Here is a 19,346-nt window from a genome sequence, read left to right on the forward strand (position 1 = left end):
AGATCCATCGCCTTTCGCTTCTGTTGTCGTGCTGTCTTCTCGAGTTCGTCTCTGAATTACTTCCCTTGAGAGGATCATACCTCTGGCAGAGCTCACGAACAGATCGAATATATCTTCAACAAGGGCCTGGTGGTCCTGCTGCTCGGACAACATGTCGCGGAACATTCCGATTGTCGACACCGGTGTTGAAACAGATTGCTTGATTGTCGGAGCTGGCCCTGCTGGCGCCTCGCTGGCATGTTTCCTGATCAATTATGGTATGGTCGAGCTGATGGTCTTGTCGAACAAGGGCTGACACTCGGGTATCTAGGACTGAGGGTGATGGTCATCTCGGACGCGCCGGGAACGACGGCGACTCCCAGAGCCCATCTGATCAACATGGCAGGCCTGGGTAGAAACACGCCTACGCTGGTCTGGAATCATAGCTGACGGACAACAAGAGTGCATGCGCGATCTTGGCCTCGAAGAGGAATGTCTACGCCTTGGAAACCGAGGAGACGCCCTCGATTCGATCCGCTGGTGCTATTCCATCACGGGGGTGGAGTATGGACGAATTCACGCCTGGGGTGCTGGACCGGCAAAGATGGTGCGCCTTGGAATGCCTGGCTGACACGGGCTGCTGATCGGTATCACAGGGCGAGGTGGCAGATGTTAGTCCCTGTGCGTCGCTGGATCTCCCACAGACCTACCTGGAGCCGATACTGGTCCGCTATGCAACCACTCATGGCGTCAAATGCCTCTTCAACACGTGTTTCGCAGAGGTTGACCAAGATGCCCGAGGATGCGTGACCACCGCTGTGAACAAAGTCCTCGGCCAGAAATTCAAGATCCGCTCCCGCTATGTTTTTGGTTGCGATGGAGCAAGGAGTCCCGTGGCCGCTCAGATCGGGCTCTCATATAACGTCCAGCCGTCTGGAGGTGTCGCATACAACATCCTGTTTAACGCTGATCTGAGCGACATCATGAAACATCAGACGGGACACCTGCATTGGATAATGCAGCCAGACACGGAACTCGAGCACGGAATTGCCCCTGTGTTGCGGATGGTCAAGCCGTGGCATCAATGGATCCTGGTGGTCTTTCCCAAGCCAGGAGTGGACATCAAAGCCTTTGGCTCCTCTCAAGAAGCTACTAACCAGGTCAACGATCTGATCAAGGCCGTGATAGGCGACGACAAAATCCCCTTTGAGGTGGTGGACATATCTAGTTGGAGAATCAACGAGACAGCTGCCGAGTCCTATTCCAAGCAGAATGTGTAAGTTGTCTCACCGTCATCTCAGCCCGTTGGGTAGAAGGCGGCGCTGACGGTGATCAGGTTCTGCCTTGGCGATGCAGTCCACCGACATCCTCCTATTTTTGGTCTTGGGAGCAACACCTGTATACAGGACGCCTACAACTTGGCTTGGAAAGCGGCGCTGGTGTTGCAGGGGAAGGCGTCCCCAGCCTTGCTGGACACGTACAACGTGGAGCGGCAACCCGTGGGCCAAGATCTGGTCAAGTGGTCCAACGAGCTCCTCCGCAACCACGCGACTGTGTGGGGAGCGATCGGGATGTTTGGGGAGACGAAGGAGGAGCGAATCAAGGCCAACCAGGAACTGTCGGAGGCTTCAGAGGCCGGCAAGGTCCGGCGACAGCAACTCTTTGATGCTCTCGAACGACACCGCGGCGAAGGCGACAGCGTGGGCATGATGATGAACCAGTGGTACACATCCAGCGCCGTCTATATTGCGGACGAGGAGGGTCCTCAAGCCCCCTTCGCCGGCGACTACCTCACCCAGGCCCGCGTCAGTACCTACCCAGGAAACCGGCTTCCGCACGCATGGCTCAGCAAGGACGTGCCCAGCAAGGAGATTTCCACCCTCGACCTGGCCGGGAAGAGTGCCTTTGCGCTGTTTACCGGGCACGGCGGGGGCGCGTGGAAAGCCGCAGCCCAGGCCGTGGGAGACAAGCTGGGGATCCCCGTCAACGCGTTCGCCATCGGCTTTGGCCTCGACTACGCTGACAAATACCGCGACTGGACCAAGAGGAGGGAGGTCGAGGAGGACGGGTGCGTGCTCGTGCGACCTGACCGGTACGTTGCGTGGCGGGCCAAGCGGGGGTTGTCGACGACGACGGCGGCGGCGGCGGTGGCCACATCGTGCGAAGAAAAGCTCGAGCAAGTCTTGAGATCGATCTTGTCGCTCTAAGGAGTTTGGAGTCCCGAGTTTCAGGACGAGGTATGCTTCAGCCGTCGGGTGATGAGCACCCGGCCATGCAGGTAAGGGGGAAAGATGTGTGAAAGACGTATGGGAAATCTAGGTATTGGAGCAATAGTATATCTTGATAGGGATCCTAAGCAAAAATCTTTCCATATCCCCGAGGTAATGGGTGCTGTCATATCTCATGTCTTACCAGGCCGTAAAGTCACATCCACGCCTGAGTATTTGCTCATTCACGCCCACATCCCCAAGCTCTTGCTTGTTCCATGCCTGGCAGGCTCGCTGGTCACCCGTGGGGCTGAAGGGCATTCCTGCACAGCGACTCAAGTTGCCATTCTCTTTCCTCCGTTAGTCTGCTCAAGGATGAAACTTTCTTCCCAGGCGAATGCTGGGCTTCGGGCAGAGTGAGACAACACGCGGGATGGTGCGCTGATGGTGGTGTGCGGGAGAGAGAGCCACAGGCACCAGATGCTTGGGTCTCTCCTTAGAAGCAAAGCTTACTGACTTCACGCGGGACGGCGAAGAGAGTCAAGGACGAGTGTGTCAAGGTCCAGGCTGAATACCTACGACAAGGCATCATCTACATGGTCCTCTTCACGGTGCATCCCTACATAACTAGACTTCGACTCCATCCTCTGCTGGCGGGTCCCTGCATTTCCATCTCGACCTCCTCCACCTCCACTTGCATCTCCATCTCCATCTCGACCCCTGTCGATTGCGCCTTGCTCCTTCAGAGTCAATGACATCAAGACTTTGGTACCGACACCAACCACCGAACCGTCCGCGACGGATCAGGTAGCTCGTCAAGCTTTCACCATGGAAGCAAATCGTGGCTCCTGGCGCTGCCTCGGAACTGACCATCACGATTCTGTATACGTCTCGTATCTCAGTGAAGGAGGAGTGTCTCTTTTATTTCAGACTGACACCGCCCAGACGTCGGTCGGCTTGATGCAGCGTTGCGCTTCTGTCGGCTATCCGTCAGATGCCATGCTGAATCTTCCAGGTTCAAGACAGACATCGTCTGGGGAAATAGGCTCACTCGTACCGCAGCGAATGAACCCCCCCCCTTCACCCTTCCGAGGTGGTGAGGTCACCACTGATTCGGCCTGATTCGGTCCCTGGTGGAATTATCGACAAGTGCATCTTCTGTCGACCAATCTCGTTGTCGTCTCCCACACTGTCAACTGTCCGCTACCGGGACAGTTAGCATCTAGACCTGCATGTTGCCTCGTATACACTTTTCACCTGCCAGAAGGGGAACTCTTGCATCCTAAGTCCTAGAACTCCTAGGTAAGGCGTCCTTCCTCTCCAGCGTCCATTGCCTACCTATAAATGCTTGAAGAGGGCCATCGGTGAGAGAGACTTCTTTTTGTTCGTGGTCGGCCCATCCTGCAGACCGGTGTTCGCCAGCCAGCTCCCTCCCGTCAGTAAGATTCTCTCAGATAGTCACTCGCTTATCATCTCTTGCAACCATGAAGCTCCTCCTTTTGACTCCTTTATCGCTCGTGGTCGGTGTCATGGCAGTCGCCACCCCCAAACGTGACAGCAGCTGGCAAGACTGTCTTTCGCAGTCTGAAGCCGAGTCGATTGTCAACCAGTACATCACCATTCTTGAACATACCGACGTGGCCGCAGCCAATGCAACCGCACAAAGCCTTCTCGATGAAAACTACACCGAGACCAGCGACTCGATCTTGTCGCTTGAAGGACAGCCCGTAAGTCCATAGGTATTTGTCGGCTTGGGGAGGCAGCCCAATAACCATTCTGTCCAAACAGCTCGGAACCGCAACCTTTGTCGGCAAGGACGTGTACATCAACGGAGTGCTCAATTCGCCGGGTTTGAACGGTATTACCACCCTCGAGATCCTGGTCGCCGGCTGCACCAAGGTCCTCTGGTATTGGAACTTCTTGGGTGTTGGGAGCGGTCAGTATGAGGTCAAGGGCTTCAATCTATTCACCATCACGCCGTCGCTGCAGATTGGCCAGGCCAATCTAGAGTTCAATTCTATCGCTTGGGGTCTCGACACAGGGTATCAGGTCATCTTTCCACCAAGTACAACTCCCACCCGCAAGTGAATGAGATCAGGGGATCGATGGAGGGTGAATCGATTGGACAGATCCGGTTCCTGCGGCAAATAGTCAGATCCTGAAGTAGAACCATTAATCAATCTGTCCTTTCACCATTGGCACTGTCTTGACCCAAGCGACTGCGGAGCGAGAATTGCTGGTAAATCGAAACGTGGAGGAAAATGGTAAAGCTAATCGCAGTGTGCAGTGGGGAGAAATCGTAAATAATGGGTGAGCGCCCCTGACCAGTCACAACCTCCGCACCCGCCAGGTCCATAGTTCATCCATCGTTCAAAACTTTGACTGGCCATCCCCGTTCGCGAGCTCCCTCATCCCTTACTTAAACAAGCAAAAGGCCCCCTTAGCGATTACCTACATACCCTAGCTACCGAGCCACGAGCCCTCGCGCCCGCCGTTAGATCTCGGAAAGAGTCCACCAAGACGCGCTTGCGCACATCCAGCCTCACCCTCTGGTTGCGCCCGTTGACCACGATCCTATTACCAAATCTCTGTCAAATCTTTGCTCTGCCACCCGTCCTGTCCTGGAAGGAGCCCACCAGCTGCAGACACGAGAGCAGATCATGACAAAGAAGAAGCGTAAGCCCGCCTCTTCTTCTGCGCAGTCCACGAATCTATCCACCACTGAAGGCGACTCCGCACTTGGCCCAGCGAAACAAGAGACACCGAGTCCAGGTCGAATACCGCCTCCAAGTTCACTGAAACTCGTGCACGGTGGAGGACAGCGCATCCCAGACTTGACGGTGCCGTCCGCTTTAATCATCTGTCGCAACAAGTAATTGGGATCTTTTCCACCAATATGAGGCGCTCCTCTCGATTGGACGCCTCTGCGTGGCCTGCGCTAACCATGACACAGACACTGGAAACATATATCTTGCTATCACGGACCATGGCTTAGTGCTCCGACCGAAGTCCTCGAGAGCCTTGCTTATACCAATTACTCCTCTCCCCGTCCTCTACCAGTCCACCCTGCCGTGCTCTTCGACCTAGCCAAGATCAGAAGACTGGTCGATGAGGCAACCGGTCTCGCTGTCCGTGCTGCAAATGGCACCAGCACCTCGGCCATGCAATCCCCGTTGAACAAGAGCATGTATTATGGAAACGATGCAGAGATGCTAGGGCTATCATCCCCGAAAGGGATTGGCTACACGAAGTTAAGTCGTGAGCGGAAACACCGAATGCGGGATCAAGCATGTCAGAAGTTATACCAAGCTTATTCCTTGGACGAAATCGCCGCAAGCGTTGTTATGATGCAGTCGGCGTCAGCCCTGGAAGATGTTGCAAAACTCGTCCTGGAGCGCGAGGATCACAATCCATATGCTCAATATGTTCACTTCTTCCACGAAAAGATCCCGTGCATGGCCATGGCTGAACACACTTCACTGGAACCTTTGAACGATGTGATCGATCAAAAGCCCACGGAATCGTCGCCATATAGGACGAGGGCAGTCACTCGTATGTTCAAGGACGACTTCGAAGGCGTGGTGCGAGACTGCACGGATGGTCTTGCTGTGCACAAGCTATACCACTCACAACACCAGAAAGACCCACAAGACCTGGTTTTACCAAATGATACTGCAGCGCTCGGCCGGGAATTTCAGACAAAGGGTCGCGTAGCTGACAAGGATCAACCTAGCAGCATGGAGCCCCAGCTGTTATGCCTTCGAGCCGCAGCAAATCTAACACTTGCGTGTGAGAATCTCAGACCAGCTTTGCACGGACTTCCCAAACGTGGCACTCATCAGGCAGATGATGATATGAATGCCCCAGCAATGGACAGAGGGGAGAAGGACAACAGACAACGTGTAGAAGCACGGAAATTGGTCCGAACCTACGCCAAAAGGGCGCTTCGTGATTACCTCTCGTATCTATCACACCTCGAGTACACGCCAGGACTTCCCTTCGAGTATGTGGCACAATTCGTTGCCAAAGTGAATTGTTCACCGCCTGCACGTCGTTCCCGCGGAGAGAGATCGCCTGATACCGACTCCCACGCACGCGCCGGAATGTCGCAAGCCTTGGTGAAGGACGAAAGCGTGAAGGATCGCCTGGATGCCTTAGGAAATCTATCGTTGCCCGAACCACCGATTTATAAGGTGAACGAGTTGTTTGCGGCTGTACCGCCTGCAGATGTGCCGCCTTACGCTCACGAGCGACAAAAGGAGGTTGATCCAAATCATCCCATCTTCTCCTTACCAGATTTCGCTGAAGCAGTCAGCTACCATCCGCTCCTGATAGAAGTCCTCCACTCTCTGCTTCTTTGTCACTGTATCCTTCAAACATCGAGCAAGGAACTTCAGCGACATGCTTATATGGCTGCACGTGTCGCAAGTGTCGCTGACGGGTATCCCGCTTTCCTAGCACCTCGATCTCCGGCTCGGGCAGATTGGTTGGAGATTCTATTCCGCACAGACAATTGGATTGGGCTGGCACAACCATGGAGGGATTTGTGTACACCCCTACGTTATGGCGCGTATCTCAAAAAGTCCGCACCCAAGGACGTGAAAGAAGCGGCCGCAGCAAAGAGGTTACGAATAAAGCACACACCACATATGCAAGCGTTGGCCGAGGACGGCTTGATGCGGGAAGAATCTTCCAAGGCGGAGCACAAAGGCGAAGAGCAGACGAAGAAGCAGCACAACCGCATAAACCCTTTGGGTTCCGAGTCAGAGCGCAGCTACGATGGAAGACATGAAAGTCCCTCCAAGATACCAGAGCATTGGCCTCCGGAGGACGAACGGCCCCAAGGCAGCACCGAACGGGCGGACGCTATCGTGCAGTGGATCTTCCACGCACCTCCTCTTAGCTCAACTGATGGGGCCGGTCGGTCGAAAAAGAAGTCTGGAGCCATAGGGAAATTGAGAAAGATGGGCAGCACTGCTTCGAGTCTACGAGAGACTGAAATGACGGCAACGGAACAGAGCGTCGAGAGCTTGGCCCTGGTGGATTGAACAGGCTCTCAGTGCCTGCGCGCAATCAACAGTTGGCGGCATCATGTTCGACAGTCGAGCATTCTGCTCCTCTTTTTGTGACAACACCCTACAAAATGGCTAGGACCTGGTAAAAAGGATATGTATTATCTAGTTGCCTAAATACAAGGCATATCGAAAGGCACGTCCAGCTCGACTGCTGAGTTCTCACTCCAGTGCTGAGATTTGGGTGATGCAGACAGACCAATGGCGTTGATTGGAAAATATCCCCCGACCTGGGTATGTCCAACGACGTCAACGACCAGGAACTTGATATTCCTCGATAAGTTTCTTCCGCACCTCGTTTCCATCTGTAGAGCATAGAGTCTTCTGGGTCTCTGTTTTTGCATGCCTTGATTCTTTCGTCTCTCTCAAATCCCCTCCTCCTTGCGTCCCCACCACCAGAGCGAGAACGATCCCCCTTATGCCTGCAACCCCTCCACATTTATGTCTCAGCATCACCAACCCTTTGATCCTCTATCGCACTCTGGTCGCAACCAAGAAGATCAAGCCGGATCCGGCGCAGCATCGCCTTGCGCTCCAGCTTCAGAAGCTGTATTTCCGCCTGAAGGACTACGCTCCGGAAATCGAGTACCGGTATCGGCTGGAGAAGATTGGGCGGCGTGTGCCGACGGGGAGGAGCTCGACGGTATCACCCACTGAGACACAGCACCGGGGACGAGATGGCGCCCAGCAGAGGAGACGAACGTCCGAGAAGGATGGCGACCGCGACCGCGACGACGATGAGGACGGTAATGAAGGCGGAACCCGCTGGGCGAAGGGGAGGATATTCTCTTCCCTCTTGTCGCTCAGGTCACTCCCTTCCACCACGCTGGCGTTGACCCCGACCACCCCGCTTCACCACTCGGCACTATCCATAGATTCCCCAATGGGCATGCTCCTGTACGGCGAGGTCGGCCGGGGCAAATCCATGCTCCTCGATCTGCTCTACGAGGCCCTCCCATCGAGGAAGAAGCGCCGCTGGCACTTCAACACGTTCATGCTCGACATGTTCCGGCGCATTGAACTGGCGCGGATCGAGCGACTCGAGGCCCTCCGACCCTCTTCGACATCGTCGACAACGACGAAAGGCCTCTTCGGGCCCGCCGCCGTCTCGGACCACGAACACGTCATCCTCAGCCTGGCCAAGGACACGGTCAGCGACTCGCCGATCCTGTTCCTGGACGAGTTCCAGATGCCGGACCGCGCGGCCTCGAAGCTGATCAACGGCTTCTTCACCGCCTTCTTCCACCTCGGCGGCGTCCTGGTCGCCAGCTCGAACCGCATGCCCGAGGAGCTGAGCAAGGCCGCGGGCATCGAGTTTGGAGACCTGCGCGGGACCAATGCCTCTGCGGGTGGTGTAGCCGGAGGATTCTTCGGGCTGGGATGGGGTATGAGTCGAGAGAGCGCAGGGGAGAGGGCCGCTAAGACGGATTTTGGCCTGTTCCTGGAGGTGCTGCGGGCGAGGTGTGAGGTCTGGGAGATGGAGGGAGAGAAGGACTATAGGAGGGAAGGGGATGATGATGATCTAGCCGTGGGCGAGGCTGCTCTGGGCTCGGAAGTTCATGAGGACGGAGGCGAGGTCGTGGTCGAAGACGCAAGCAACGCAAATCCTTCCGTCGCCGCCAGCGAGAGCACCTCTATTTCAAGCGTCAACGCCCTGACAGAGCCCACGACCTTGTCGTCCGACACACCGCCACACTATCACATCGATCTGCCTTCCACCTCGCCGTCTGAGGCATCCTTCGAAAAGGACCTCCACCTCCTCAACCCTTCTTCAGCGTGGAACCCCATCACACTCACCGTCTACGGTCGTCGCCTCGAGCTGCCCTGCACTCGCGATGGAGTCCTCAAATCCACCTTCCCGGCCCTCTGTGCCACGTACCTGGGTCCGGCCGACTACGTCTCTCTCTGCTCCGCGTTCCACACGATCATCCTCACCGACGTCCCCGTGCTGACGCTAGCGCAAAAGAACGAAGCGCGCCGATTCATCACGCTGCTCGACGCGCTGTACGAAGCCAGATGCCGGCTGTTGATCCAGGCGGCCGCCCCGCCGGACAAGCTGTTCTTCCCGGAGACCAGGATCAGAAGAGCAGGGAGGGCGACGGCCGCCGCGACTCACGGCGAAGAAGGGTTCGACAGCAGCGAGTCCATCACGTCCGAGTCCTTCTCCGAGATGTACCAGGACTCGACGGCGCCCTTCCGGCCCAACATCTCGTCGTACACCGCGGCCAACACGCACGCTGCCACGCCGTTTTTTCCGCCCCCGTCGTTCACGCCGTCCCTGCACAACCCCAGCGCCCGGACGGTCCTCGCGGACGAGGACGCCGACTTCGGTCCCACGTACGGCAACGGGAGGGGCCACGGGGTGTCGGACTCGGGCCCCTCGCGCTGGGACGTGGGGCCTCCGGGGCCGGACTTCACCAGCACCTCTGCGCTGACCGGCGAGGACGAGCGGTTCGCGTACAAGCGCGCGAGGAGCCGGCTGTGGGAGATGTGCGGGCGCAGATGGTGGGAGGAGCGGCTGCCCGTCACTCGGCGGGCGGATGGTCATGACCATGACGACAACGGCAGAAATGACAAAATCTCCATTGATGCTGGAGGAGACGAGGACGCAGCGCCTGCGTGGTGGCGCCCCGTCCACCGAGCCGGCCGTTTCTGGGAACCCACCGTCGCCGCCGCTGCCGGCAGGTCGTCAAATGAGACGGCCTCTGCACAGCGATCGGCGGGAACAACAACTACAACAACAACATCCTCCAAAAACCCCAACAGAGACCACTCCTCTACGCCGCCGTTCCGAAACCCGCCTGCGTCCTCGGCAGCGAGCACATCCGTCGACACAACCCAAGCGGGCCCTGTCGTCCGCACCGACCCCAAGTGCGACGCGATGTTCAGACACGACGCTTCGCCGTACCGCAGGCACGCGGACCCGCCGCCCAAGTTCGGATGGCAGCATGCTTGGGGCATGGTGCGGTGGGGGAAGAAAGCCGGGGAATGGGGCAAGGGCGTCGAGGGGAAGAGGGCGCGAAAGCACGGTGACGATGAAGCCCCTGCTGCTGCTGCCCCTGCTGGGTCTCGTCAGAAATGAGACGGAATGAATTTTTGGAAGAGGCGCAAAAGGTCGGTCGCCCAGCCAGCCAGCCAGCTAGCCGGACAAGTAAAGCAGGGCAAGGTAGAGCGTGGCAGCGGCTCATAAGTGGAAATCTACACGATAAGCCAGCCGTCTGCCAAAGATGCGCGAAAGTTTTGACTCTATGTCTGTCTGTGAAAGGAAGACAAATGTAGGAACGAAAGGGAAAGGGATTCTTCATCCCTACCGTCCAATCTTCAAGGCCCTTGATCCCAAATCCTCCTGTATCGTCAAACCAGCCCACTTCCCACCCTAGCACCCATCCCTGTCGTCTTGTTTTCCCATTTCGTTTCTAGCTATAGACCCGAGCTGCTGGATTCTGACCCACTGCCTCCATACAAAGGAAAGGAGAGGTAGTAGTCCACCGAATAGTTCAGCCTATTCCTCGTCGTCAACGGCTGGCGGGGTGCTCAAATACCCCTTGTCCTCAAGGTACTTGATGATGATCTTGACGCTGTCCTCGACCGAGGTCTTGTCGCTTCGAATGTGCACCTCGGGTTTCAAGGGCTCTTCGTACGGGGCCGTGACGCCGGTGAACTCGGGGATCTTGCCCTCGCGCGCCTTCTTGTACAGGCCCTTGGGGTCACGCTGTTCGGCCACCTCAACGGGGACATCGATCCAGACTTCGACAAAGGGCACGCCCGGCTCGCCGCCGGGACGCTCGGCCTCGTGGAGCTTGCGGGCGAGGTCGCGGTCCGCGCGGTAGGGAGAGATGAAGCTGGTGATGGCGACGGTGCACGAGTCGGCGAAAAGTTTGGCGACTTCGGCGATGCGGCGGATGTTCTCCTCGCGGTCTTTCGGGGAGAAGCCCAGGTCCTTGTTGAGGCCGAAGCGGATGTTGTCACCATCCAGCCGATAGGCGTTCTTGGTGTAGGGTTTGCGGATGAGAGCTTGTTCGAGGGCAACGGCGATAGTGGACTTTCCAGAAGCGGAGAGGCCGGTGAGCCAGATCGTCAGGCCGGTTTGCTTGAGTAGCCCTGCCCGGATGGAAGGTGTCAGGGGCGTAGGGTGGTAGTGAATATTGCTATTCAAAGGTGTAAGTATTGTATCCAACATTTTATCTCTCTGTCTTCTCAGGGAAGGTGTGTGCGAATCTTTGTTGGGTCATCCAGAATTTCTCCTCCCCAGCAAATGGCGGGCAATACAAAGCAATAGGGGTATCAGGTCTTGAATTTGATGGGGAAAAGTATGGTTAGGATGACAATAATATACATAACAAGGAAAAGTATCCCAAGAGACTCGGATTGCAGTACAAGACAAGGACACACAAGATGTCGTGCTATTATGTTGTGCGAACTGAACAGAACCCAAGGAGGAGGGACCTACGTTGCCATGGTTCGTAACGTGTTCTTGCGCAAAGGACAGAAGTTGTGGATCTCGTTCCTCGAACAGGACGGCACCTTGATGCTATAACTTTGTTGCAAACTGGAGTTGAGTCCGCTGATTCAGGAGGCAGTATGTTGTTATATCTCAATCTCCTTCACCGCCGTCAGCTCGCGAGGCGTTGCCCTACCTTCCATTTTGGTGCATTTTTTTCTGTTGATATCGGGAGTCGGAGCGCCAAGGTCCTGCTGGTCTGTGCCCCCGAAGTCTAAGTTGCCGATAAAAGGAGACGGTGGCTGCATGGGGGCGGAAAGGCATCTCCCCAAGCTTCTCTTCTGACGCCCTTTCAGAGTCCTCGGGAGGCTAGGCGCAAAGGCCATCGACGGTGCTGTGCTCCAGACACACGGAGGCTTGAATCCATTGCTCTGTAGGGGATGCACCTATGTCCGTTGAGTGTCTGCTGATAATAATAAGTGTGTTTGCTTCGTGTCGCCAGTGCGTGCCATTCCAGCGCTTCCGCCTTCCGGAGCAGCTGGGCGTTGTGTGTGGTGGGTGGGGGCTCCACGATTTGCGGGCAGACTGACATTCTTCAACAGCCGTCATACTTGTCAACGTCTCGTTTGCCAGCCTAAGCATGTCGACAACCACTAGCAAGCTATACATGGTCATGGTCGTGCAAGGAGCAGCGGGAGGGACGCCCGACGGATATGTGCAGTCAGCCCAACCATGAATCTCTGCATCCGTCACGGCTGGGGAACTTCTGGATCTGGGATTTCCTGTGTGGAGGCCGATTCCGTGTTCTTTGCCCCAGCATGTTTTGAACTTGCTTGATCCTCGTTTGGTGATGTATCACCTTGGTCACAGGCGGCCTTGAGGTGGTTGACTTGAAAACGATGCCTCTTCAGCAAACATGACGGTTCTGTCTTAGAATGTCTGATCTGGATTGGGGCAAGATCGGATCTCGTGGGAATGACTTGGCTTCCTGGCCTGTCGACGATCGGCTGGATCCCAGATCGATCTGAGAGGCTGCCTGCTTCCGTCCTATCTTGCGAGCATCAGGTGCCCTGGCCATTCAAGGGGATGATCTTCTGTTTGAGTTGGCTAGGTGATACAAACAACCCAAAAGGATAAGCGAGGTCAGTCAGCCACCATCTGGATTCTCCCAGTACACTATTCGTGTTCCCGATGTCGGCCCTGGAGGATTTGGGGGTTGATGTCGCATACGATGCACCCTTGCACCTTTTCAGGAGGACATGGCAAGCTTTCCTCGAGAAGTCGGTGTGATTTCTGATGGCCATCATTGAGAGCCGGCCGGATGTTACTGCCCCCGTCTGTGAGCTAGAGCAGCATTGGAATCCCGACTGTGTTAGCGAGGTGGGTGTGGCTGGTACGTACGCGAATCTCTACACGTTCTTTCAGACAAAGAAAGCTGATGGCAGACAAGACATACGAGCCGTCACATCCCCCTTGAATGCAACTTGTGCGACATGTCGCGCCGTTTGTGAAGGACAGGCATGCCCTAGCCATACGATGGTTTGTCCAGTACTTGAAGGGCATGTATCCTTCCCCGGACTGCTTTCTTTGTTCTTGTTCTCTTCATCTCTTGTGGCTTCTGCACCAATCAAACTGGCAGTGTTGGGATTTTGAGCTTGATTGTTTCCCCCTGTTGTTTGAAAGACTCTGATAAATGCTTGGGACTGTTGACAGTCAGCGGACAGCCACTGAACATTGTGATGCTCTGCAACAGTGTGATGATGATGGTTGTCGCGTGTGGGTAGGCAAGACTTGTCTGAGTCCATCAGAGGCAAGATTGGGTCGACTGCGTCGACATCGGTGGGAGGCAGTGCCAAAGAACAGCGAGGCAGAGGAAACACAAATACTGGAGGCGCGAGAGGAGCATCATCAGCTGGAACAAGGTGAAGAACAGAGGTTTGGAGGAGGAAAAAAGGCTGCACTCCAGTATCTTCACGACAGACTGCAACTGCGGCTGCGACTGCGTCTGGTACAGCAACAATCAATGGGCGCAGGTGGATTCTGTCTGCCGGTCCCTTTGACGCTCACTTCACTTTTCACATCAACACCCACGGTCCCTAGGTTTGGCATGAATAGACGCGACACTTTTGACTTTTGCATCACTTTGGATTTCACGTACCGGGTAATGTCCCTGCACTGTACCATTGACACCGCAATACGAGCCGTCGACGACAATCAAGTGGCAAGTCACCTGCGATATCAAATTCACCGTCAAAGTTTTTCGTCGAGTCCACCTCCTCTTCACCTGCTATAACTTGGCCCAGCCGCCCTCCCTCTGTCGAGGTTGTCATCTCAAACCTCTCACCACCCATCTGATTCTCAGCATCAAATCCTTCAAGATACGCCTCCTCTGAAACCCAGACCTTTCGACACAAACAAACAAACAAGCACAATTACACCTTTCATCTTCAGCTCATACCTCTCAAATTCACTTCACGCGACCAATTCACACAAAGCTGCAAAAATGATTGCCTGGGAGAAAATCACCCGATTGATTGTCGGGCGTGGTAGGCTTCTTCTCACCAAGTCTCCAGCGTGACTGGACCTGCGCTGACCTTTGCGTCAATTAGCCGTCGCTGAGAGAAGCGAGCACAAGAAGCTCGAAAAGAAGTACAAGGAAGCTGAAGCAGCTCTCAAACTCGTCACTGAGGTTGCCCCTGAGCCGCTCCCACAATGTCTCAGTCGTAAGTCCAATCTTGCTCTTCTACCGTCTTCCTACGTTCTTCGTGTCTGACCATGATTCTAGGACCTTCGTCACTTTGGAGTGCAGCCATCTCTGAGGATTCACGCAAGCCGCGTGAAGGAGTCCTGCGCACGGCACAAAGACCAAACTACGAGCGTTCTTCCTCAACTCCTGCAGTGACCCATGTCACACCTCGCAGGTCGCCATCAGGCCCACCAGACATCACTGCTCGATCTCTCAGCCAAGAGGAATTGAAGCGGAACTACAGTTCTGAAAACTTCTGGGATACCAAAATTCACCCACTTCCTCCTATGCCTGAAATGACCGGCTTCGGAAAATATCGCCGAGCCGTCAATGCCTCTCCAGAGTGGCAATTGGAACACCTTCACAAACACCTTTACGACATGAGCGACATCATTGTCGGTCATTTGGGCTCGCAGCCTCCTGTTGGCTTGGATCCAGAGACCTGGAACCAGTACAGAACTCAATACGCACGAACCACCAGCTTTGCAAGCTCCCGAAGCTCCACGACCGGCCTCGAATCTGCTATCGCCTCAGAATATCTGGACCCGGTCACCGGTACCAAAATCACTCGCGGATTTTCTGCTTCGACCACCTCGAGCGCAGCAAGCTCTTTCAAAGAAGGCTCAATCACCTTCCGCCGCGATTCCAGCTTCTCCAAATCAAGCATGACTAGCCCACTCTCCGACGTCGACGTGAAGGGCAGTCGAAGACCAAGCCGGACTTCTTCATACCATGCTAGCATTACATCAATGCATCATTTGACCGCCATCAGTGAAATCCAAGAACCATTCACCAACCTCCCTCGCAAGATCGAGAAACCCTGCGTGTTTGACGCAAATGGAAACACTGAGAGTGCACTTGCGTCCGACGAAGACGAAGAACTCGAGTGGGAAGACATGCTTGAAGTTGGCGGAGCCAACATCAGCAACCTCACCAAACGACTTGACCGAACATCATCATCTCGTGCTATGTCACACATCAAACCCGCATTGAATCGCCCACGCACAAAGAGACAGAGATCCAACACTGTGCGCCGAGTTCACTTGGTGGACAACCGCCACTAATTATTCCATTGAATCAACCAACCCTTTAATTTTCTTGGGCTACGACGAACGAATCAACGGCATCACGAATTATACGCCCCGTCTATAACGAATTTCTCAATCCACTTTCAAAAAGAACAAGATGATCAATGGTTATTGCTGTGCGAGTCCAGGGATTCGGGAGTTCAGGAGTTTAGGAATTCATTGCTTGGGTTAATGTTATCGGAAGGGTTCTGCAACAATGGGATTCGTTCGACTCGCACGGAATTGCTTTCAGGTTTCACTATAAGACTATAACCAGTATAATTCTTTCTCGGGTGCTGCATTGTCGTTAACAAGGAAGGACTATGTTGATAGTTTCTGATAGCCTTCGCGATCAACAATAAATACAGTCCACGCATTGAAGTCCATGATTCCCGGCTTCATATTGTAGCGCTATCACACGCTTGTCAAGACGTTTGTCCTCCTTTCCCATGAATATCTCCGTTGCACAGTAGTACCAAGCTGGCTCTACGACTCATTCATGAGGACAAGAAGGGCCAAGGTTTTAGCGTGGGGACCATTATTGCGCCCCCTGGCCGCTTTTTCTCTGGGCTTCAGAGTGCACACCTGACCAACCGAGCTTACCACTTCACGTGCTCGCCAACGACACACCACCACCGCCACCCAGATTGACGAGATCATAATCATGTAGCTTGCAACCCCCTGCCATGTCCAGGTCGATGCCAGAGCAGACGAAGAAGAGACCTGCCTCCCCCGCTGAAGCTGATCAAGAAGAAGAAGACGACACCATCGCCTCCGTCGCAGCCGGCGAAGCTGCCATCCGCAGCGGCGCCGAAGGCAAGAATGACCAGATCTTCATCTCCGCGCCAATCCACGACCGCCAGTCCACGTTCGTGGCTCACTTCCACCCCGCGCCGGGCGTGTTCGCGAAACCGCAGCAGTCCGGGACGCCTGGGTCTGGGACTGGGACTGGGACTGGGACTGGGACTGGGACCGGGTCGAAGCCGCCATCTCTGTCGTTGACAGCGACCGTCAAGCGGCTTCAAGCCCATCCGGCCTTCGCCTCCGCGAGCCACCGCATCGTCGCGTGGCGGCGGCGATCGAGCCAGCAGACGCTCTTCACCACGCCCACGTCCGGCGCCGGTGGCGCCACGGCGGCGGCAGGAAGGGCCATCTACGCGACGGGCTCGGAGGACGACGGCGAGAAATACGCCGGCAAGCGGCTCGAGCGCCTGCTGGGCGATCTGGACGCGGAGGGCGTCGTCGTCGTGGCGAGGTGGTACGGCGGCGTGTTATTGGGGCCCGTGAGGTTCGCGCACATCGAGGACGTGGCGCGGGAGGCGGTTCGCAAATGGAGAGAGAGCGTCGGCGCCTGGTCCGGCGGTGCAGGCCCCAAGAGGCAGAGACTGCTTGATTCTGACGGCCCCAGAGCGGGAGCGGGCGGAGTCCCTGGTAATGGTGACGATGCTGGAGATGAAGAAGCTGGCCTCCGATCCCGTCTCGCCGAACAGCTTGCCGAGCGGGACCGCAGTATCGTCGTGCTAAGAGGGCTGTTGGCGGACAAGACCAAAGCCGCATCACCATCTATCACGACCGAGGACGAAAAGAAATCAGAGCCGTCGCAAACTCATCATCAACAACAGTCTTCACAGTCTTCTTCGCCAGCCAAGAAGGTTGATTACAGCGAGATGCCGCTCGCGAGGTTGAGGCAGCTCGAAAAAGCGCGGGATGCTACGATTGCCTTTATCTTGAGGCAGTTGGACAAGCTTGAGGAAGAAGAGATGGCGAAAGCAAAGGACGGCCAGAAGCAAGAAAAGCGAAGCACTGGTGTTGATGGGAACAACGATGCGAGGCTGGGTGAGCAGGCTATCGAGGGTGGTGACCGAGAGACATGAAGCACAGCATCGGATGTGTTTGGCTAGTCAAACAGCATGAAGAAAGGGCCGCCCAAAGGACAAGAATTGTTCGGTGGGACACAGAGCTACACTGTTCGGACTTTGAACAAGTCCCATTTGTTCGGGTATAGGGCCAGTATGTCGCTCGATCCCAGCGCATGGATTAAGCCGAGACAGACACATCCTCCTGGCCGCCAGCATAGCCAACACCACTGGCGCGGCTGCTGGCAGGCGTGAGAGCGTTTTTCTCCGCTTCCTCTTCCTTGAATTTCTCAACTACCATCTTCCGGGCCAGTTGTTGGTAATCTGCAGTCATATGATGTCAGTCGAGACATTCCGACATGGCATGTTCACGAAGAGGTATATGAGAGGTATGCAGTGGCACAAGAGTGAAGAGATGTGCAGGGACAAAAGATGAGGACTCACGCAAAACACCACTCTCCTTGGCCTGGTTCAGCACTCCTTGGGAATAAACGCCTCTCTCCAAATTGCTTTGAGCGACCTCGCACAACTCAAAGTCCTCCAGCGCCACCTTCCTCACAAACTTAAAGTAGTCTTCAAATCCTTCCGTGCCGCCCTTCCCATCGTCGAAGTAGTAATCAAACTCCATGCGAGTTTCGCCAACCTTTTCACTGGGGCAAACACGGAAACTGCTCATACCACCCCCGTACAGATTGAGAGTGCATACGGGAAAGAAATAGAGGAAAAGACCGTCATTGGGTTTCTGCGGGTCGGCAATGTGCCGGCTATATGTGTCGTGGTTGTGTACTTCGTAGAAGGTAGGCGGGTATTTGACACTGAAGCTGCGGTGCGTGTATTGACAGTGCAAGCATTCTTGATATCCGTCAACCATGGTTTTCCAGTTGAAGCGACCGGGGTATTTGATGGAGCGACGATGTGGTAGACGGCGGAAGTTGTATCGGGAAAGGAGCTCGAGCAGCGACGGTGGGAACCATTGCTCGAATGGCGGCGCGGAATGGTCGATGGTGGTGAACAAGAGACCCGTCGGGGTCAAGTGATGTGCGAGTAGGACACCCTGGAAGATGAGAGACATGGTTATGAAAAGAAATAAAAAGGGGAAAGACATGATCGCGAGCATACATCCGATTTCCTTTTCACCTCAAAGTTCTCATTCCCGTCGTGTTGGACAACGATGGAAACACCGGCGAACTCATACTCGACTTCCCGTTCCACTGCAAACCGAGGGACAGCTCCAACGATGTACCAGGCTTTGTAGAAGATTGCTCGTTGTTCGAGCGAGTAGAGATTTTGTGAAATGTACCATGACGCCGGCAGTGTTTTGGTTGCATCCATTGCTGAGTGATGACCTCTGCTTGACCTCAATGCCTTAAAAGCTGATAAGCAAGGGCGTCTGTCGGTGGCGTGAGGTTTTCCAGGCGAGATGTATCATTATCAAGTCCAACCATCGAAAGGATATAGAATCCGCATCATGCCGACGTTGAAATTGAATTCCAAAAGAGGCATTCGAATACCGACCGAATGATGGATTGTAGCGTATGGTCCACCGGCGTTCCTATTCGCGCACATCGTGAAAATGGGTACCCATAAAAGGGTCGCCATTATTCATCGCTGGGTGAATGATTCCCATGTGCTAATTCCTCACTGGGTTGACGTTCGCCGTGCGGTTCAAGGGATACTTCCGCAGAAGTCAAAACTGGAGAGGGGAGGGAGGTGGGTTGATTCTTGCGGGATCGTATTGCCCAGTTGAGCCATGGCGCTTTTCCCTGTGACCAAAGAGTGCGTCAGCTTTGATATCATGGCGAGTAATTGACGACTCAGAATAGAATGGGGGTCGGATCCGAGGATGTATGGGGTACAATCACCTGCGTCGATCAAGGCCATTGGCCGCCTTTCCAGTAGCTTTCGGGCACTGCATCCTCCTTGCTGAAATGCTTTTCTAGGCCAAACGGGCAATCCGGGCCCACGGTCTCGTTCGTAT

The 19,346-nt window shown here is 55.1% G+C and overlaps 7 protein-coding genes across 8 annotated transcripts; 5 read left to right on the forward strand and 2 right to left on the reverse strand.

The window, feature by feature from the left end:
- Positions 1-151: 151 nt before the first annotated feature.
- Positions 152-2,186, forward strand: PV07_03161 (uncharacterized protein; the record flags this gene model as incomplete). The annotated part of the gene is made up of 5 exons (XM_016389830.1): positions 152-257; positions 311-391; positions 441-586; positions 636-1,255; positions 1,316-2,186. The coding sequence occupies 5 exons, from the start codon at positions 152-154 to the stop codon at positions 2,184-2,186; spliced, it is 1,824 nt and encodes a 607-aa protein (XP_016251732.1).
- Positions 2,187-4,752: 2,566 nt separating this feature from the next.
- PV07_03162 (uncharacterized protein) lies at positions 4,753-7,539 on the forward strand. Its single transcript, XM_016389831.1, has 2 exons — positions 4,753-5,058; positions 5,140-7,539. The coding sequence occupies exons 1-2, from the start codon at positions 4,847-4,849 to the stop codon at positions 7,232-7,234; spliced, it is 2,307 nt and encodes a 768-aa protein (XP_016251733.1). The 5' UTR covers positions 4,753-4,846; the 3' UTR covers positions 7,235-7,539.
- Positions 7,540-10,548, forward strand: PV07_03163 (uncharacterized protein). Its single transcript, XM_016389832.1, has one exon. It carries the CDS (start codon positions 7,677-7,679, stop codon positions 10,338-10,340), a length of 2,664 nt encoding a protein of 887 aa, XP_016251734.1. The 5' UTR covers positions 7,540-7,676; the 3' UTR covers positions 10,341-10,548.
- On the reverse strand, positions 10,349-11,886 carry PV07_03164 (adenylyl-sulfate kinase). The gene is made up of 2 exons (XM_016389833.1): positions 11,709-11,886; positions 10,349-11,406 (listed from the first exon to the last, which is right to left on the reverse strand). The coding sequence occupies exons 1-2, from the start codon at positions 11,714-11,716 to the stop codon at positions 10,761-10,763; spliced, it is 654 nt and encodes a 217-aa protein (XP_016251735.1). The 5' UTR covers positions 11,717-11,886; the 3' UTR covers positions 10,349-10,760.
- Positions 11,887-12,035: 149 nt separating this feature from the next.
- Positions 12,036-15,893, forward strand: PV07_03165. Of its 2 annotated transcripts, XM_016389835.1 has the most exons (6): positions 12,036-12,132; positions 12,180-12,253; positions 12,302-13,092; positions 13,150-14,245; positions 14,309-14,422; positions 14,485-15,893. In XM_016389835.1, exons 4-6 carry the CDS (start codon positions 14,203-14,205, stop codon positions 15,507-15,509), a joined length of 1,182 nt encoding a protein of 393 aa, XP_016251737.1. In that variant the 5' UTR covers positions 12,036-12,132; positions 12,180-12,253; positions 12,302-13,092; positions 13,150-14,202; the 3' UTR covers positions 15,510-15,893. The 2 variants fall into 2 exon arrangements, with proteins under 2 accessions (XP_016251737.1, XP_016251736.1); XM_016389834.1 differs by having other exon boundaries at positions 12,180-13,092.
- A 223-nt stretch (positions 15,894-16,116) lies between these two features.
- Positions 16,117-18,487, forward strand: PV07_03166 (uncharacterized protein). Its single transcript, XM_016389836.1, has 2 exons — positions 16,117-18,165; positions 18,217-18,487. Exon 1 carries the CDS (start codon positions 16,199-16,201, stop codon positions 17,384-17,386), a length of 1,188 nt encoding a protein of 395 aa, XP_016251738.1. The 5' UTR covers positions 16,117-16,198; the 3' UTR covers positions 17,387-18,165; positions 18,217-18,487.
- PV07_03167 (uncharacterized protein) lies at positions 17,455-19,231 on the reverse strand. The gene is made up of 3 exons (XM_016389837.1): positions 18,488-19,231; positions 17,813-18,422; positions 17,455-17,692 (listed from the first exon to the last, which is right to left on the reverse strand). Exons 1-3 carry the CDS (start codon positions 18,698-18,700, stop codon positions 17,550-17,552), a joined length of 966 nt encoding a protein of 321 aa, XP_016251739.1. The 5' UTR covers positions 18,701-19,231; the 3' UTR covers positions 17,455-17,549.
- Positions 19,232-19,346: the final 115 nt, after the last annotated feature.

This window comes from Cladophialophora immunda (genome assembly GCF_000835495.1).
Source record: "Cladophialophora immunda strain CBS 83496 unplaced genomic scaffold supercont1.2, whole genome shotgun sequence".
Lineage (NCBI taxonomy): Eukaryota > Fungi > Ascomycota > Eurotiomycetes > Chaetothyriales > Herpotrichiellaceae > Cladophialophora > Cladophialophora immunda.

Excerpts from the sequence above, each read along its gene's own strand:
- PV07_03162 (XM_016389831.1), top strand. The coding sequence starts at position 4,847 with ATGACAAAGAAGAAGCGTAAGCCCGCCTCTTCTTCTGCGCAGTCCACG. Across the intron at positions 5,059-5,139 it reads TTAATCATCTGTCGCAACAA|ACACTGGAAACATATATCTT; the intron begins GTAATTGGGATC and ends ACCATGACACAG.
- PV07_03163 (XM_016389832.1), top strand. The coding sequence starts at position 7,677 with ATGCCTGCAACCCCTCCACATTTATGTCTCAGCATCACCAACCCTTTG.
- PV07_03165 (XM_016389834.1), top strand. The coding sequence starts at position 14,203 with ATGATTGCCTGGGAGAAAATCACCCGATTGATTGTCGGGCGTG. Across the intron at positions 14,246-14,308 it reads CCGATTGATTGTCGGGCGTG|CCGTCGCTGAGAGAAGCGAG; the intron begins GTAGGCTTCTTC and ends TGCGTCAATTAG. Across the intron at positions 14,423-14,484 it reads GCTCCCACAATGTCTCAGTC|GACCTTCGTCACTTTGGAGT; the intron begins GTAAGTCCAATC and ends CCATGATTCTAG.
- PV07_03166 (XM_016389836.1), top strand. The coding sequence starts at position 16,199 with ATGTCCAGGTCGATGCCAGAGCAGACGAAGAAGAGACCTGCCTCCCCC.
- PV07_03167 (XM_016389837.1), bottom strand. The coding sequence starts at position 18,700 with ATGGATGCAACCAAAACACTGCCGGCGTCATGGTACATTTCACAAAAT. Across the intron at positions 18,423-18,487 it reads AGGTGAAAAGGAAATCGGAT|GGTGTCCTACTCGCACATCA; the intron begins GTATGCTCGCGA and ends CTCATCTTCCAG. Across the intron at positions 17,693-17,812 it reads CAAGGAGAGTGGTGTTTTGC|ATTACCAACAACTGGCCCGG; the intron begins GTGAGTCCTCAT and ends ATATGACTGCAG.